The 20,058-nt window shown below is 38.1% G+C and overlaps 1 protein-coding gene across 1 annotated transcript in view; it reads left to right on the top strand.

The window, feature by feature from the left end:
- Positions 1-20,058, top strand: part of ACSS3 (acyl-CoA synthetase short chain family member 3) — a 148,715-nt gene that overhangs the window by 22,546 nt on the left and 106,111 nt on the right. Inside the window, exon 2 of the mRNA XM_026499959.4 lies at positions 12,032-12,176. Within this exon, the coding sequence (XP_026355744.1) occupies positions 12,032-12,176 (145 nt within the window). The remainder of the gene's footprint in view (positions 1-12,031; positions 12,177-20,058) is intronic.

Genomic DNA, 20,058 nt, shown 5'->3' with positions numbered 1-20,058 from the left:
AATTTGCCTGCAGTCCTACATTTAGTACCTGACATGCCCGCTATTTGAACCCTGGTTTTTTGGCCTCAAAGTTCAGACCCTTATAAAAACTATACTACAATCATTTCAACATCCACAGGTTCCTAACCACATTCCTCTAGCTGGAATTAATCTCTCTTTTTTTTTTTTTACTGCTCTTTCATCATACTTAGTTTCTACCTCTGCCAGGAGATTTGCCACATTTTGCTTCCTATTACAGTTATTGCAAATCAGTCTGGCTTTTAGAGTGGTGGACGTGTTCCCAATTAAATTTTTTCCCTTTTCTCTATAGTCTCAGGTCTAACCAACAACAAATTATTGTTAAATTTGTTGGATAAAAAAACTTTTGAAGAGAAGATCATTATTGGTAGCTAACATTGGGGGTTGTAATCTGCCGAAGTCTGCCTATAAAATAATGAATTATTTCTTATCATGGTTATACACTCCTCACGATTTTAGTATAGGTTTAGTATTTTAGTATGTAGATAGCCAAATAGAGCCATCGTCTTTGAATGGTTTTCAACATGTTATCCTTGGGTTTATTTAACTTTCAAAAAAGAGCTTGAACTTTTTTTTCTTAAATTGTGCCCAAATAAAGACCTAAATAGGTGGTCATCAAGGAAGGAAATTGTAGTATGATCCGAGGAAGGAGCTCCTATCAGAAGGTAAATTGTAAGTTGGACTTTCCAGTTAATTAATGGTGAATGATGTCCAGTACAGAAATCAAAAGTTGGGACTATAGAGTGTGTTGCAGCACAGTGACTACCAAATATGGTTGTGCTAGAGTGGCTGGGTGTCTCAAGTTGGTTAAGCACCTGCCTTCGGCTCAAGTCATGATCCCAGGGTCCTGGGATCGAGCCCCATGTCAGGCTCTCTGCTTAGCGGGGAGTGTGCTTCTCCCTCTCTCTCTGCCTTGCTTGTGCTGTCTCTGTCTCTCTGTCTCTCTCAAATAAAGAAATCAAATCTTTAAAAAAACCAAATATGGTTGTGCTAGGGGTAGCTTTCAACAGCTATTTCCTACAGATTGAAATATGGCAGTTTATGAAAGAATTTCATAGGTCACACTTTGAAAATACAATAACTTTTATTCTTGAAATAGGAAGGAGTGGTGAAATTGAAAGGAACATTTTAAACTTTATCAATTCCACTTTCTGTACCTGGGTAATCAAATTCACAGAGTAAATGCTATCAATTTCCCCCTCTTAAAAGAGGTCTTTTTTCTTTTTCTTTTTCTTTTTAGTGTCAGAGTTTTATTTCCTTTTATAATGTTTGAAAACTGGTTTAACAAATACATGCCTAAATAACAAATTTTAGCTCTCAACGAAGAGAAGGTTGGTAATCATGAGAATTGATGGGAATAGAAGAATCATGTGAACATTTGGCACTAGTTTCTTCTAGTACCTAAAGGTCAAGACCATGGAACTTGTCAGGCTCCCAACCTCCAAATATCCTTCAGCTATCTACCTACATTCATCCACTCAGCCCAGTGTGTGGGCCAAGTACACACACCAGTTTAACTCATTTGATGTACAGGTCAAAGTGAAATACAGTGTGGGCTAAAGTCAAATATTGGGAAGACAGAGAGGATTCAGGGTAGGCTAAGGGGAAGAGGAGAAGCCAAATTCAAACAAGATTCCTTCCAAAGAGCTGAGTCCAAGGTTTTATGCTAGATGTAAACTAGCAGGGGTTAATGAGGAAAAGGCAAGGGAAAATAGAAAATTATGTATAACGAAGTTCTTTTTCTTCTTTTTTCTTGTAAAGATTTTATTTATTTATTTGAGAAAGGAGTGTACACAGAGGGGAAGGGAGAAGCACACCCCCCCCGAATAGGGGCTCTGATGCAGGGCTTGATCCCAGGATCCCGGGATCATGACCTGAGCCAAAGACAGACGCCTAACTGACTGAGCCACCCAGACACCCCCGCCAAGAGCTTCCTTGTTAATGGAGCTCATTCTGAAGACTCTCAGCTCCACCTCTGTGAGCTCAGACCCTGAAGATGGTGGATCTCGACTTCTTTTTAGGGACATCTGACATTACTATAGTGACTACATAATTAAGGTAGCTGACATTACGCTGGTTTTGTGTTTTTGTTTTTGTTTTCACCTGGAGTGTATCTGTCTGCCTCTTAAATTGTGAAATATGACAATGTTAAAGTTTGTTTGAATTTGCTGAAAGTGATGGGTCTGAGGACTTTTCTATCAGTCAGAATAGACCAGGCTGGGCTGCAGGAATAAATGGCCTTCAAATATCCTAGTTTAAAATAGCCCAGGTCGGGGCACCTGGGTGGCTCAGTCAGTTAAACCTCTGCCTTCAGCTCAGGTCATGATCTCAGGGTCCTGGGATCAATCCCCACATCAGGCTCCCTGCTCAGCAGAGAGTCTGTTTCTCCCTGTCTCTCTCTGACCCTCCTCCCTGCTTGTTCTCTCTCTCTCCCTCTCTCTCTCTCTCTCTCTCTCTCAAAAAATAAAAATTGAAAAAAATAGCCTGGGTGTATCACATTCATGTAAATTTGTCTTGGTTACCCAGGAGATTTGCTTCATGTCATCTATGCTCACTCAAGAATACAGGTTGACAGGGAAGTTGCCATTTGGAATGTCACTGGTCCTTGTGACAAGGAAATGTGGAAAACACACGCTGGCTCTTGAAGACTTCTTGCACTACTTCTGTAGCCATGTTCATGGGCCACAGCAAGATTCATGACCGTGCCTTATTTCAAGGGCAGTTTTACAAGTGCCTGGAATGAGGGCAACCGGTATCATAGTGGACAGCAAGCAGGACTGATGAACACAGATTTATAGTAGATCTCTCTATGTGATTTGAAGGTTCTGTGTGGCCGTTATTAGTACTACTGTATAGCTGCTTGAGGTTGATGCTGGTGAGAAAAATAAATAAAAAGAAGCAGCAAAAATTGGATGATCCAAGTTTTAGTTTCTTAAAACTGAGTTTAGATGTTATCAGAAGAAATGTTCCTTTTTACCGGAAGAAAATTGAAAAGAGATGTTTTTATTTAATTAAAATTTTTTTATCAATGATAGTTTTAATGATATGGAGATGGTAATTCAGTCAAACCAAGAGCCAAGCAATCTTCTGTTAAAATTTATATTTTATATAAATATATTTTTATCATCCATTTAATTCTTAAATTCATGTTAATAAAAATCAAATCACAGAGAAGTATTTATTACAGGAAAATATAGACTATCCCTTTTCATACTGTCCCCTCAATTTTTCTTTTACCCAACTTTACCACTATTAATATTTTCTTGTACGTTGTTCTAGACTCCTTTTGTGCTTTTATACAGCACAGAGATAAACATGCAAGCATCCTGCTTTGGCTAAATTGAAAGTGCTGTGTATTATATCTTTATATCAATCCAGTGGGGGAAAATAACATCTCATTATTATTTTAATGTTCAATTTCCTGATGGTCAGTGAGGCTGAGCATCATAGTTTTTTGCTTACTGGCCATTATCAGTTTCTTAGGCTCTATGCATAGCATGCTGAGGTTCATTACCTGTTGGATTTCTAATTTTTTTTCATATTGATTTTTAGGTACACTTTATGTATTGTTGGAGTTAAAAATATGTCTTTCCCCTTGTTATTTATGTTGAAAATATGCCTTCCCCACTTCTCAGCTTTATATTGTCCTCTATTATATGCATATACATATATATATATTCCTACATACACGAACAGCTGCATACACACACATACACACATACACTCATCACATACACGAACAGCTGCATACACACACATACACACATACACTCATCACATACACGAACAGCTGCATACACACACATACACACATACACTCATCACATACACGAACAGCTGCATACACACACATACACACATACACTCATCACATACACGAACAGCTGCATACACACACATACACACATACACTCATCTGAGTGTCCAGGCTCAGGTAGCTGACTGGAGTACATTTCAGAATCCAGGTAAGGATCTTAGTTCATGTGTCAGTAAATGCAGATTTTTGGTTACTAGAGTCCTTCTTCCTGTGATTGAGAGAAAAGAGGGGATTTCCAGGTGGCAGTGTTATGTCGGGTTTCTAGGTAGGCTGGAAGTCACATAGAATCTTGTCCTTGTTCTACAGGTCTTAAATATTCTAGAGGATCATCCATGCAGAAACTGTCCCTATTTCAGAAAGTTAGACTGGGCTGTGAGAGTCTGTGTGACGTGTATGTAGGTGTGAGCATGTGTGTATGGCTTATGTCTTGATTATGTATCCAAACAGCTATGGCTCATTTCTTATTCCCACCTCCCTCTGATTGTGGAGTTATTTCAGAGTTGTATTGAGAGCCTTTTGTTGAGCCTTTTTATTACCTGCTTGGGGTTTATAGTTTCCCCATAAATGTAATCTATGGTATGGTTTATGATTTTTTCTACACATTGTTTTCTTTCTTTTATTTTAACTTGACAGTATATAAGATGTCATGGAAATCCTTCCGTATCAGTACACACGCATCTACCATGTTTTTCATGACTTCTGGATTTAGCAGTCATTCTGCTTCTGTTTGCTTCATGTAGTCCACAATTTGCCACTGCTCTGATCTGATGGTAGCACCATTTCTAGTGGTGCCATTAGTGCTATCAATTTGTTTTCAGTTTCGTATTTTTTTCTGTTATTCAAGTGAGCTGTGGGGTACATTCAGATTTCTTTCAATTTTCTGCAGAAGAAATTCAGGGCTGAGATGTGGTAGAATAAAGAATATGAAGTTTTTTCCTTTCTTTCTTTAACAGAACTAAAAGCTGACTGAGTTTAAAGAGAGAACTATTCACAAGACTCTACGGACAGAACATTCCAGTAGTTGTATCTAGAAACTACATAGCCCTGGCAAAGACTCTGGTGTGTATACACACACACACACACACACACACATATCTATGTATGGGAATATATATGCATAATACATATGTGAAGAATGGAGCATCATGAAAGAGAATGAGTACAGTAAGCGTTAGTCAAAAATTTATTCTTGTACAAAGACTGATGCTTGTAAAATTGACTATGGATAAAAAAGCAAATATAATTGTACCACCACATCATTATGGAAATATAAATATATAAGTCTGTGTATACCTATATACACACACACACAGATATCATATAATACATATGTATAATATATACTATATAACTTATATTACATACAGATTTTATACATATATGAATAAATTATTGGCATATGTCAGGGATCAGTATAAAAAATGAAACCAGAAGAGAGTATTATGAATTTTCTTAGAGGAAGAAATTGCTAAGGAAAATGATGAGTTTATTTGACTACATACACATTTCAAATATTTTTATGTCAGGAAACACTGAGTTGAAATTAATGAATAAATTGAGAAAATAATTTGTGGCAATGTCAGATGTAAGTTCAGTGTTTAATATAAAGAACTTTTAAAATCTGATAAGACATTGTGCTTAATACCAGTAGTCAAACCAAAATTAAAACTATTTTTCACTTCTCAAACTGAAGAAGATTGAGAATAATCTGTATTTGGAGGAGTGTGATAAAATGGAATTTCAGGTATTGCTGATTGTAATATAAATTGATTCAATATTTCCAGAAGGAATTTAATTATTTGATGTATGTGTTTGATTGTAGGAATCTTGCCTGCAAATGTAATAAAAAACAATGTAACCAACATTTCTCTATAAGAAACATTATTCCAAGATCATTTAAAATAATGGCAGTATTACAAAAGGCAATTTGCAACAATACAGGGTTAACATTATTATTGAATAGCCATTGAATGGAATATTATGCCATCATTAATTTTTTTTTTTTTTTAATTTTTCAGGCCCTTGGAAAAGGCTCATAATGCAATCTTAAACATAGAGGCAAAATATATACATATATAAAAAATAAAATACCCCAAAGTATATTTTCTCAGTTGTCTACAGTGGGCATTAGTGACTTTAATAATCTGGGAAGACAACCCATTTAAAACCTGCTCATGAATTTAGAAGGGACAGTGAAGACAGCACGTAGAAGGCATTCAGTTGACCTTTACTGAAATGATTTGATTTAAAATGAAATAAGAATCTTGTCATAGTAGAATAATCAAATCTTTGAGCTGGGAGGCTCCTTGCAAGTCACTTGGTCCGGTCGGCCACAGTAAACCAGTCTTTAAGTCTAGCCAATTTATAGTGGTATATTCATTAATTCTTACCACCTCTAGAGCCACACCAATTTGTTATCTCCTACAACAGCTCTTGTTTAACACTGCTTGCAGGCCCTGCCCTTTATTTGAATTTCCTTTCTGCCTGTCCTAAAGGGTACCCTTAAAATTCTTTAAATATCTTTAAAAAAGAAAACCCTAGGATATTAATAACTTAAATACGAAACTACTACATATTTTCAAATAATTGAAAAAAAATCTAAAGTTCTTTGAATATTGGCTGTAGAGTTTGTGATGGTTAAGGGCTTGGTTCTCTAATCAGGCTCCTTGAGCATGTTACTGTCCAATAAGTTTCCTCATGGGTAAATGGGGTTTATAATAGTACCTACCTCGTAAGGCAGAGTTGTTTTGATTAAATGAGCTAATACACATACTATATTGGCCTAGAGTAAGGGATCAATAAATGTTATTTAGAAGTTTCTGGTTTCAGGACAAGATGGAGAAATGTACTTTCCTCTATTCATCCAGTTAAATACAGATCAACACCTAGGACATTATATATAAAACAGACATAAGAAGACTCTGAAAGGTAGTGAGAACAAACCAAATCATCTAGGAACTTGGAGACATGAGGAATGACATGGTAATGAGTTCCTTGGGTTTACTTTTTGTCTTATATGTCCTAGACTGAGTGCTGGAGAGGCAGGCACCCAGAAACACCAATAGGTAGAGAAAAAAAAAGCCCCAACCAAAACCTGTCTCTGGATTTTAGCACAGTAACCACCCTAACCCAGCCAAACACTACAGAAAAAACTGTGACCGCAATCCCATCCTCACCCATGAAAACCTGGCGCAGAGTCTAGACTTGAACATGAACATTGCCACCTCCCCTGATGGTGTCCGAGAAGGTTATATTGGGGGTCAGACCTTTCATTCTGGGTAAGGTAGAGAGGTAAGGAGGCTCTTCCACCTGACAGTGTCATTGGAGACCATGTGGGGGAACGATAAAAAGGTGCCTCCTCTCAGCCAGGATAGTGTGTGATGGAAGCCTAGTGGGATCCTGAACTTTCACCCTAATCCAGCAGTAATGAGATACCCCTCACACCCGCCAGTGTCAGAGGAGGCCATTAGGGGAACTGGGACTAACACCTGTACCTGGTAGTAATGATGTATTCCTCTCCTCCACTGACACAGTGTTAGAGGAGGTCTGGAATTTAAATAGGATCTTTAAATAAGCTCCAGAGTTTCATAATAAAATATCCACAATGTCCAGGATACAATCGCAAATCACTTGTCATTCCCAAAACCAGGAAAATCTTAACATGAGTGAGAAAAACAATCAATAGATGCTATCACTGAGATGACAGAGAGATTGGAACTATCTGATGAGGATTTTAACACAGCCATCAAAAAAAAACTGCTTCAACAGACAATTATAAACATACTCAAAAAATTTTTTTTAAGTCACAATAAAGAAATAGAAAGCTTCAGCAAAGAAACCCAAGATATAAAGAAAAACCAAGTGGAAATTTTAGAACTGAAAAATGCAGTTACCAAAATAAAAAGTTGCTGAATTGGCTCAACAGCAGAATGGACACCACAGAGGAAAGAATCAGTGAACTTGAGGAGAGAAAATAAGTTATTTATAAATGAATTAATTAAGATGATGTTAATACTGATGTGTGTCTAGATGTCTAAAGACTTGGGTTTCAGGTATGGCATTATCCAATTTTTTGCCAAATATCCTGGGAATTTTTCTTGTTAAGTCTCTGTTCTCTCAACTTCAAAATGAGATAGTAAAAAGTACCCTCGCTACTCTACCTGGATCCTAAATCTAGTGTTTCTTGAACATTTACTAGTATTTTTATTCATTCATTTATCAAATATATATTGAATGCCTAATATGAGAACTGCTGTAGTAGATCCTAGGACTGTAAGAAGAATATGGCATTGTGTCTGCTATAAGGTAGATTACAGTTAAATGAAGGAAACATAAGTAAGTAGACCATTTGTCAATGCAATGTGATAAGTTCTGTGGTAAAGATATGTGGATGTGGAACTGCTTGGGGGAGGGTGGTGGTAAAGGTAAAGGAGAGCTACAGAAAGAGAAGCTGACTGGATTCAGGAATTACAAATTTTGTAATTCATTGAAGCTGGAATGTGGGAAGTTGGATGGGGAGAAATAAAGCCGAGATGAATGGGTTTTGCATGCCATCAGAAGATACATAGTTTTTATTCTGAACTTCAAGGAACAGTATTAAATAACTTTGAGCACTATTTGGTATGACAACATTTACATTGAGGAAAAACATTCTTTAAAAACTTAAAAAAAAATTTTGAGTATAGTTGACACATGCTGTTACATTAGTTTCAGGTGTACAACATAGTGATTGAACTTTTCTCTGTATTATGCTGTGCTCACCGCAAGCGTAGCTACCATCTGTTACTGTAAAATGCCATTTATAATATCATTAACTATATTCCCTATGCTGTGCCTTTCATCTCCATGACCTATTCATTACATACCTGGAAGCCTGTATCTCCTATTTACCTTCACCCATCCCCTCCACCTCCTTCCCTCTGGCAACCATCAGTTTGTTCTCTGTATTTATAGGTCTGACTCCTTTTTGTTTGTTTATTCATTTGTTTTGTTTTTTTAGATTCCACATAAGACTGAAATCATGTGGAATTTGTCTTTCTCAGTCTGACTTATTGAGGAAACACATTCTAATAGCATAGGGAGATGACTTGAGAGGATGGGCTAAGGCCCGAGGCAGAGAGATTAATTAGGAGACAGTAATTCTAACCCAGGTTATCAGTGAGAAAACTGAACATTTCCAGAGATTAATGTGATGTTACATATGTCCGATTGAATGTAGAGAATGAGGGATCAAATCTGACTCTGGAGTTTCTAATTCAGGTCCTTGGGTGCAAAGTTATTCCTTGAAATATGGAAAACAGGAGCAGGGGAGGGTTTGCATTTGGGGTGGGGCAATGGGTTGAGGTGTGGTGAAAATGACTATAGTTTTGGACATGTTATTCTTTACAAATAGAGGTGTCGTTGGGGAGGAAAATTTTTTTACTCTATCCTTCTAGGTTCTTTTGGCTGATCTATTAATTAAATTGACATAACGGAAATTAACAGGAGAAAAACTAATTTCAAATATATGGGAGCCTCACACAGACATCAGAGATTCGAAGACAGACTGTTGAGGCTTATATGCCATCCTGAGCTAAGGTGAAGGGGGTGGGGGGCCTAGAGCTTCAAAAGGAAGGAAGACAATTCATGGGAAGATGAAAAGAGCAAATCTTGTTTGCAGACACCATGGAACACAGAGAGGAATTTGAACAAATAAGCCCTGCCATGCCCTTCCTCCACAGCCTACCATGCCTAGCCCATACTCTCTGTAGTTATCTTTGGTGATAAATCTTTTCCTGGACCAGCCTTCTAACTAAATTCTTAGAAGCATGTAAGGGGAGGAAGTTAAAGGTCTTCCTGAGTCTTTTGGGCCTTGATTATCTTCTGCTCAAAATAACCCACATGTCAAAGTGGCATGTTTTAGGGAGGCTTATTCTGGAACCCTTCAATGTCCAGCAAACTGTTGGCTATAAGGGTCCAGAGCTCAGAAAGGAGGTCAGGGCTGGAGCTAAAGCTGGAAGTTGAAGCCATATGAGTATAAAGATTACCCAGGGAGTGTATGCAGAGTGAGCCAAGGGATGGGTATGGAACTTTAGGAATCTTGGTCAAAGATTTGACAGAGGAAGAAGCTTCAATGAAAGATATTGAGAAGGAATAAGTAAAGAAGTAGGAGAACAGTCGGCAAATGATAAAGTGAATTCTTCATGTTTTGGTATTGAGGGGGCCCCGTTTTTGTACACTGTCATGAGCATAATTAATTATTGGGCACAAAGTGTGGTAGAGTAGAAGTTGTATATAAAAAGAAAGAGAACAATGACAACATCGATAAAGTGTTCCAGCAAGCCAATATTCCTACTCTGTTTGAGAAACAGAAAGCGAAACCAAAAAAAAATATATAAATAAATGTTTTGCGGGAAAAGCCTATAAAATATCTTTCTTTATTTCTGCCACAAAATGTTGAGCAAACTACCTTTTTTTCTGGGCATATTAGCCGATTATGGCCACAGTTATGCTGCATATCCTGCAACCCTAAAAATGTCCAAATCCTAACCTATTCAGCAGTTATTTCCATGGATCTCTAGGTCGTCATGTGGTCAGATGATCAAGGATGGCCATGACTGGAAACATGGCTCCAAGACATACATCTGACTGGGTTGGGTTCCCTGCTTCCTTTTTGGGCTCTAAATATCTGCTTTGGGTAAGAGGCTGAGGAGGCAGCTGGGGTACCTGGAAGCTCTTCTAGAGGAAGTAGAAGAGCTTTCGGGCCTCTATTGGAATCATATCTGCTGATTCAGCAAAGCGTGCTCCGCGGATGAGCCCACAGCAAGGGGCTCATGGAGGTGGGGGCAAGGGGAAGAGACAATATTTTTGAACAAACATTGAATCTATCACACTTGGCGATTAAGAATCTTTACATGAATAACTTCTTGTGCTGTGCCGTCAGGTTGTCATATTCTGATTATTGAAGTGTGTAGGGTCATTTGACCCTGGTTAAGTGATCCCTCCTCCTGCTGAGTTCTCTATGTGTAATTTCTTAATGCTGCCACTAATCTCTAGCTGCTTTTAATTCACTGCCTCATTTCACACAGGGCTTTTTGAGTGAGCACCTGATGGTGATCCTCTGCTATCTGACAAGACTTTGTCTTCTTGCATCAATGTTTTTTTTTTTTTTTCTTGTTATTTTGCATTGTTAGAATATTTGCTAGTCTGACATTGGGACAAGTAGACCACTGCTGTATTTGAATACTTTATTCTAATCCCCTCCTCCCAAACAAGTGGCAAATGCAAAGCTTCTTCTTTTGGGAAAATGAGATCTAGTTCCTTAAGAAGTATCTCCATCTATCTACACGATGTCCATATTTTCACAGGGAAGCATTGATCAATTAGGAGATGAAAAGCACTAAATTGCAAAGGTCTTTGAAAAAATTAATGAAAATTTTATATGCATGTCCATTCTTTATTTAAATTATGAAACACCTCAAAGATGCAGAATAGAGCTTATCTATTCTTTGTGCAACTGGAGGCATTGCACTTAATTGAAGCAAAAAAAAATATGTATCTAGCTCTTTTAAAGAAGAATTGAATTTTCCAGTAAGTTTGTCTTTTTATAGCAGATACCTAAACTCAGTCACACATCTGCCATTTGTCCTCTCAGCCTAATGTTTGCTTGGCCTGCTCTGCTCTTATATACAAGTCATTTCATCCATGTAACCTAGATTATTTTGGTGCTCTATACTTAGTTTGGTCCTAAGCAATAAAACCCACAGAGTTATCCCCTTGAAGTGTGAGGTATATCTTTTTCTAGTGCACATCAAAATAAATACATATTTATTAAAATAAAGATGTCCCTTCTGGGGATGTGTGGGTGGCTCAGTCAATGAAGGGGCTGCCTTCGGCTCAGGTCATGATCCCAGCGTCCTGGGATCGAGCCCCACGTCTGGCTTTCTGCTCAGTGTAGAGTCTGTTTCTCCCTTCACCCTTCCCCCAACTTGTGCTTGTGCACTTTTTCTCTCTCAAGTAAATAAATAAAATCTTTAAAAAAAAAATGTCCCTTCTGTACCATCCTAACTATCTCCTTTGTAGACATCATTACCTGGCATAACACGCATGGGGAAACACTATTTTAAGGTCAGTGATGCCAGACTAGAAATATAGAAACTAGTTAAGCAACAATATATTTTGGAAAGAATTATTAACCCTTAACTTCCAATTTTTCAGGTTTGTGGAAGGAATGCTTAACATCTGTTACAATGCCATTGATCGTCATATTGAAAATGGTCAAGGAGATAAGATTGCTATCATCTACGACAGTCCTGTTACAGATACTAAAGCAACTATCACCTACAAAGAGGTTCTGGAGCAGGTAATATCATAAATGTTTTGTATGTGTTATTTGGAAATCATATAGAAATTACTTAAATAATCTGCATTTACATTGTGTAACCTTTACTTCGCTTAATTCATTGACCTACATTCCTTTTGATGCACATTGGAAAAACTAGAGGTATGTTAACTCATTCAGATAGCCTTTAGCCTTTATATGTTACAGTACTGGAAGAGGCTGCCTTTACAGGGAGAGCTTAGCAAGCCTCTAAGAATACGTGTAAGTCCTCTCCTGGCCTTTGCTTCCACCTACGTTGCCATCACATTAGTTCAGCTATTTTTCAGCTCTCGGAGTAGCGAGGCAACCTCCCAGCTTCCCTGCTACCAGCCTCCCCTCCTGTTAGATCACCACCTAATGTGACACCAGTTTCCTCCTTAAGAAACAACTAGTTAAAAACTTTTCCTTAGAAATTGCTATTACTTAGAGAGTAAAATCTGGACCTCTGGGATGTAGAAGCCATTTGGAATGAAGCATTTCCCCAAGCTTCATTTCCAGACCTTCTTGGCCATGCACACAACTGTTCTTCACCTTGGTTTTCCAGTCATGCTGTCCAGCCCTCCTCGCCCTTTACAGGTCTTTTTTACATACTGTGCCTTTTCCTTATTTGCTCTTTTTTCTTGTTTGTTTGTTCTTTCCCATCTGTGTAGTTCTTGGGTGAATCACAATGTTGACAGATGAATTATGAGATTTTTATTTTTAACATTAGGGTAGAAATGAGGTTTCGGAAGTAATTATAAAAGTGTTTGGGTATTGCGGACTGTGGAACACATATTCTAGCTCTAGGGGGGCATTTATTTACATATGGTTTAAAGGAAGATAAAAGTGTAGGGAAGGGTTTCTACTTTGTTGCTATTGACATTTTATTTATTTATTTATTTTAATTAATTAATTTTAGAGAGTGTGGGGGGAGGGGCAAAGGGAGAGGGAGAGAAGCAGACTCCCCACTGAGCACGGAGTCCAACATGGGGCTCGATCTCATGACCCTGAAATCATGACCTGAGCCAAAATCAAGAGTTGGACGCTTAGCTGACTGAGCCATCCAGGCGCCCCGACACTATTGACATTTTAGCCAGAGGATTCTTTGTTATGGGGACTGTTATGTACACTGTAGGATGCTTAGCAGAGTTCCTGGTCTTTACCCATTAAATGCAGTAGCACACCTCCCGCAGTTGTGATGACCGAAAATGTCTCCAAACGTTGCTGAATGTCTCCTGGGTGGCAAAATGGTTACTAGTTGAGAACTAGTTGAGAAAGGTTTAATGGTGGAACAGAGTTGGTTATACTAGGGTTTGGAAGCATTTGCTTTTAAATTAAGGCTTTTGAAAGCACATTCTCTTCTTTTGCTTTTTTAACCTACTTAGGGTTTCTACTTGATTTTTAGAAAAGTTGGTCAACTTTCCTTGACTCCCTGAAATTATATCCTTTTGCATCAACAATGTTCCGGTTTAGACTTCTAACAGATTTCAAAGAAAGGCAACTGGGACATTCCAATGTCTCAGTCCTGAGTTGTTGCAAGCAATAAGAGAGAACTTAAAGCCAGTTTTGCTCAAGCTGGCTATCAGCCTGGTTGTATCAGTGAATGCCAGGTTTGGCTGATTTAAACATAAGAGGAATTCATGAAAAGGGAAGACTGAAAAACCTGGTTCAGAAAAATGACACACCCCAAGGGAGAAGAGGCAGAGGTAAAAATTTAAGGAGACCCCACAAATTGTCTAGTAACTAGACTTGCTGACTTGAGTTAACCCCCTAGACTGACAGAGTAGGGATACCTAGTTGGCCAGTTTTAGGTTACATGCCTAAAGTACCAGGCAGTGGCGGAAGAAATGTCTTCTCTTCTTTTGATTTCATAGTAGGAATTGGGGCCCTGGCCCCCTCTAGGACACACACTGGAGGAATTCCAATCCAATAAGAAGGGAGTTCAAATGTTAGGCAGCCCCAGACAGAACAAAACAAAATAATGCCACCATTACGCTGTTGGGTACTTTGTATTGGTCTGTGAGTGTGAACTCTATTTTCAGAATAAATTATACAGAAACAGAGCTCACACTGGGGCTGAGGAGAGAAAGAACTCCATTAGCAAATGACCCTGTTATTCATCTGAGGCCGCGTTTTATTATAGGAGATAATGTAAATTTCCCGATAACCTGCTGTACCCTGTGTTTTATTTTAGGTTTGCATTTTTGGCTTTTAGATGAGGGTTTGTCTATGATTTAAAACTTACTCCTATGATTTGGGCATATTGTCACTGTTTCATTTTATTAATATTAAGGCCCAATACATGGGTGAATCTTAAGTAGCATACAGATTAGAAAGCTTACTTATATATTTCCAAATACTATCTATACCAATATTGAATTTGACACATAATCATCAGAGCCAAAGAGAAAGCTTTAGAGAAACAAACTAAGGAGAGTTTTGCTGTTTTTTTTTTTTAAATCAGTTGCATAAGTATGTATGATAAACGCATACACATTTTGCTTAGAAGCATTTCTGCTAACTCATCTTGATTTTCTAATATTGAGTCTAGACTTCTTAGACCCTTTTGAGGTTTGTACTGGTTCATTGGTTTCAGTTTAGCCTGACATCAAAGTACTTAAAAGGCCTGTTTCTCTCACCTGCTGACAGCTTCTGATTCCCCAGGCTTTTCTTCTCTAAAGTACTAAAGGAAGAAGTGTTAGGAAAGAGGGAGGCATTGTGCTCCACTTTGATTACCTGCTCCTGGTTCCCTGTGGCCTTTATTTTATTAAGTAGAGAAGACAGAGAAAGAAAGATTTAATGGTAATGCCATTGAGAACAAACAAAGAGAAGTGGCTTTGTACTTTACTTGTTTTAATCTCCCCTGTCTCATTTCTACTGGGAGTTTCTGGCCAAGTAAAACTTGATTAAGTTAGTTAGCATTTCTTATTTAATTAGGGGACAGACATGTTTTAGGCTAAATTGTTTCAGTGACATGAAGGATCTGAAGATTTTACAGAATGATTCAGAAGGTGAGCTTTTCCAAAACTGTCACCTTTTATGTAGATCTGATAATTTACGCAAGCCTTTATTAAGATTTTTTGGACAGAGATTCGAGCCTGGTTCAAGATCCGTTGTTCATTCATTCAACAAATGTTTGTTTTGTATGCCAAACCCTGTTGGGAACAAGGGATACGAGGTAAATGCACCCATTCCCTAATTTTAAGGAGCTAAGAACCCTATGTAAATCTAATAAAGGTTATGTTAGACGGTAGTATTATGTTCTGTAGAAACACATGGGAAGGCATGCAGCTCAGCCAACTGTTAATACAGCATAGAAAGGCTTTCTGCAAGAGTCAATGCCTAAAATTAGCCCCAACGACCAGAAGTGGGAAGGGAAGTCGTGGGAAGGAGAGTCCTGCAGACACAAGGAATAGCGCATACAGAGATATTCAGGGCAGGGAGAACCTCGTGCCTCTGCGGTGGCTTTGGCATAAAGTATAAGCACAAGTGGTTAGGGAGATAGGGCTCTGGTGAACCAGACTCCGAGAACTCTGAGTGCCACATGACAGATTTGTACTTTATCCTAGGAGCATGGAAAGAAAAAACAAAAGCCACTCCTCCCTGTGACCTGTGGTTCTGCATGATCAGTTTCTGTGACTTACTCCCCAGTCCCACTGTACTACACCGCACACCCCAGCCCCACTGCACCATATACTCCAGCCCCACTGCACCGCACACCCTGCCCACTGCATTGCACACCCCAGCCCCACTGCACCGCACACCCTGCCCCACTGCACCACACACCCAGCCCCACTGCATTGCACACCCAGCCCCACTGCATTGCACACCCAGCCCCACTGCCTCCTGAAGTTAACTTCCAGCTTGCTCCACTCCCAACTTAGAGCCTTTGGACTTACCTGCCTTCTGCTTGAGACAGTGTTTCTTCCAGATATCTTATGGTTCATGGTACCTGGATGTTATTTTCCATGGTAGCTGGATGAGATTTTCCCTGGCCATATTAAATACAAATGTTCCCATGTCCACACCATTTCAGACCTCTCTTTCTGCTTTCTTTTTAATTTTGCCATTTATTACTCAGTACCATTGATTTATTTTACTTAGCTATCTTCTTTTGTGTTGTTTCTTCTTCTAGAATGTACTTTCCTTGAGGGAAGGGGCTTTTGCTCTGTTCACAGAGCAGGGACTGGTACATAGTGAACATGTGTTGAATGATGAAGGAATGAATGAAGGAAATATGATTTGAAATTTCTAAATGACTCTAGCTTCCTTTATTGTGGGAACTTCTTATCTTTGAATTATATCACTAATATAACATGAGCTTCTTTCTAAGTAAATTCTGACCTCTTACTGTCTGTGAAGAATTGTAGCTTATTTACATTTGTCTTGGAAGTTCAAGATGAATATTTCCTCCATGAATTTTCCACACTTACAACTCAGATCTGCATTCTAGGAAAAATGTATGTGTTCATTGTGTCCTCCTCTTGGTAGCTCTTTTCAAGTTCGTGGTTATGTCAGACCTCAGTGAAATAAAGGGGGGTGTGTGAGTTTATGTTTGTATTTGGATGTATACATTATATACAGTATTCATCATTTTTAGAAGTTCCTATTTTAAATTTATTTTCTCTATCTCTAATTTCATTTTGAGTTTACCTCCATTTGTGTGTGGTAAGTTTGCTTTTTTTGGTATTCAAACAATTGTGATTTTTAAAATTTGTTTTATTTTTATTTTTTTTAAAGGTTTTATTTATTTATTTGAGAGGGAGAAATAGGACAAGAGAGGGCATGAGCAGGGGGAAGAGGGAGAAGCAGGCTCCCCACTGAGCAGGGAGCCCGATGCGGGACTAGATCCCAGGACCCTGAGATCATGACCTGAGCCGAAGGCTAACTGACTGAGCCACCCTGGCACCCCCAATTGTGAATTCTTATTTATTTATTTGCTAAATAAAAATGTGACCACTAAAAGGCATTTGAGAAATTTTCACAAATGTATGTACACACTGAAAATTGATGAAACCAGTGTGTGCTAAATTTTCCTAGTTTACAAAATGAAAGTGTCTGTTACTTCCACTGAAGGTAATTCTTTGAATTATAATTATGTTGGTGATTGTAATTATGAAGGTTGAATAATTTGAAAGATAAAATTACTCTGAAGTCAAGGGCCATGTCCCAGGAGAAGTCTTTCCTCCAACTTTGCCCTTTAGGATGCTCTTTTCAAAGTATGAATGCCATCTTCTCAGATGTATTTCAGGGTAAGAGAATCTGATATTTCTTTGTCTGTCACATCATCAGCATTTCTTTAAGCAAGAACCTAACACGCAAAAACCAGGACATGCAGAAATTCAGCCCTGCCAGTGGTCGCCTTGTTGAGGAGAAGGGATACAACAGGGCATATGCTTAGTTTTCTTTCTTTAAACTTCTTAAGTAAGCAATACAAACTTCACTTGTACTACAGTCAGCTCTGCTAAAGGTATATCTCTGTCAGGTGAATTACCTCCTCCGTGCTCGGTGAGTAGGTGAATGATGCCAGTATGAGATTGAATTTATAGTGCTTTGTGTTGGTTTTTTTCTTAGAGTGGCATTTTTTAAACTTAGAATGAAATGTCATATACATTCAGATTAGTACACAGAGCATAAGTATAAAGCTTGTTAGATTTTTCACAAACAGAACACACCCACATAACCAGATCAGGAGACAGAACATCCCAGCCCCCAGAAGCATGTATTATTGCTTCATTTTAGTTATTTCTTGTTCAGCCTTTATGGGATTATTGTTCAGACATCTACACACCATCCGTGATGACAATTACTTGCTTTTGAACTTTGTGTAAATTGAATAATAGAATGTACCCATCTACATCTGGCTTTTTTATCCAACTTTTTGTGTATGAGATTCTTTCATTTACTAGTTTTCCAAACTGGTTGTACTGATTTGCATTCCCACTCGCAGTGCACGAGAATGCCAGTTGTCAACAGGTGGTCCTGAGAAGTCCAAGTGTTTTTTAATTTGGGCCTTTCTGGTGAATGTGTGGAGATATTGCATTGTGGTTTTAATTTACGCTTCTCTAATGACTCCTGAAATTGAGCTCCTTTTTCCTGTGCTTATTGGCCATTCGTTCCACTTTTCTAAAGTGCCCATTCAGTCTTTTGGCCATTCATTTTCCTGTTGGATTGTTACCTTGTTAGCAAGTCGGGGAGTGACTGTCTCACAATTAAAAGAGAACACCTTATCTATATCTGAAAACCTAAACAAAATGATGAAGATTCTTTAGTGCTAGTGTTGATGAGTTAAGTGGTTTTAAGAATCTAAAGCTAAGAAGATACTCTCCCATTTTAAAAATAATTAATGATCCTGCTACATAATCTACCCTGCTGTTTTGACTAGTCCTTCTTGTAAGGAAGTGGGGAAGCGAATGCTGTGGAATATCTTAGAACAGGAAGCATGAGTCCCACTGTTCAAGCCTGTAACTGATCTATGGAACATGAGGCTGTCATAGTATTTTTACTAATGTTAAAGAGCTCCAGTTATGTTGATTTTTGAGTCCTAGCTCAACCTTATTTCCCCATAAGCCTTATTATTTTTGGGAACTCTTTTGTATAATGCCATGTTGTACAATATGTTTTAGCAGACACATTTGTATTTCATTTGAAATCGTAGATGAGTAGGCACCAACGACTGATTTAAATTCTTACCGAAATTGTGGCTAAAACTCTGTTTTGAATAACCTCTCAACTGAGTAGATTGTAAGTTAGATTAGATTCCGAGAATATGCCACGTAAAGAAAATATTAGACCAGTTTAATAGATACTGTAGGAAGGGATAAATTAAACGAGAAGGCAACATTTTAATATTTCCTAGCTTCCTTTTCCTCGTGTGTAGAGTCATGCATTCAAAATAAAAATGTCTGAGCATCAACTCAAAATAACAACAAGACAACCAATCCTCTTGAATTTTCTCAGCCAGATTTTTTGAGATTGTTTGAAGTGGAAACTCACTTCTTTTCACTTCCCTCTGTGCCAGAAGCTATTTCTCCATGATTTGAAGTCCAGGACACTTTCTCCATACACGAGTTTGTTTTTGCTTTTTACATTACTTATTAGTGTATCTACTTATTAGTGTATTTCTTGACCAGAGTAATATTCCTTGAGGATAAGGGTAATATTTTATTTATGTATTTGTTTTTTTCCCAACATAGCGTCTAATACAGGCCTTGTAGCATAAGCTCATATTATATACTGAATGCATTCATGAAAAAGAACAGTTACTCATCCGTTAAAAAGTAAAGAAAAATCTAATCCTTGTCTGAGAGAAATAATTATTTCCAAAAATATCACTTGTCTGCTCTACGTTGTGCTTTTCTTTTTACATTGGGGATTTTTATTTATTTATTTACTTTTTACTTTTTTACATCTTTTTAATTTTTTAAAATTTTTATTATTTTTATTTATTTGAGAGAAAGAGGGAGAGAGAGAGAGAGCATAAGCAGGAGGGACAGAAGGAGAGGAAGAGAGAATCTGAAGCAGACTCTGTGCTGAACCGCGGAGCCTGACAGGGGGCGTAGGACCCAGAGATCACCACCTGACCGGAAACCAAGAGTCGGACACTGAATTGACTGCGCCACCCAGGGGCCCCACAGGGAATTTTTATTTTTTAATGCAGTGAAAATCTTGTTTTCGTTTGCTGCCTGACTGTGAAGGTTATATCCTGACTCACCTAAAACTCTGCTTAAAACATTTATCTTACTTGGTTTTCTTGGAAACCTGAAATTCTGGTCCATGGCTTTGATTCTGACATTTGCTTAATTAATTTATTTTTTATCATCCATTGATAGGTTCTTAGTAGATGATTTGTCTTATTTTCAGGGTGGCTAACCTCCGACCTTTT

The sequence above is a fragment of the Ursus arctos genome, unplaced genomic scaffold (genome assembly GCF_023065955.2).
Source record: "Ursus arctos isolate Adak ecotype North America unplaced genomic scaffold, UrsArc2.0 scaffold_21, whole genome shotgun sequence".
NCBI classification, from domain to species: domain Eukaryota; kingdom Metazoa; phylum Chordata; class Mammalia; order Carnivora; family Ursidae; genus Ursus; species Ursus arctos.
Note: the sequence above shows the minus strand (reverse complement) of the source record. Positions and strands in the feature narration are given on the sequence as shown.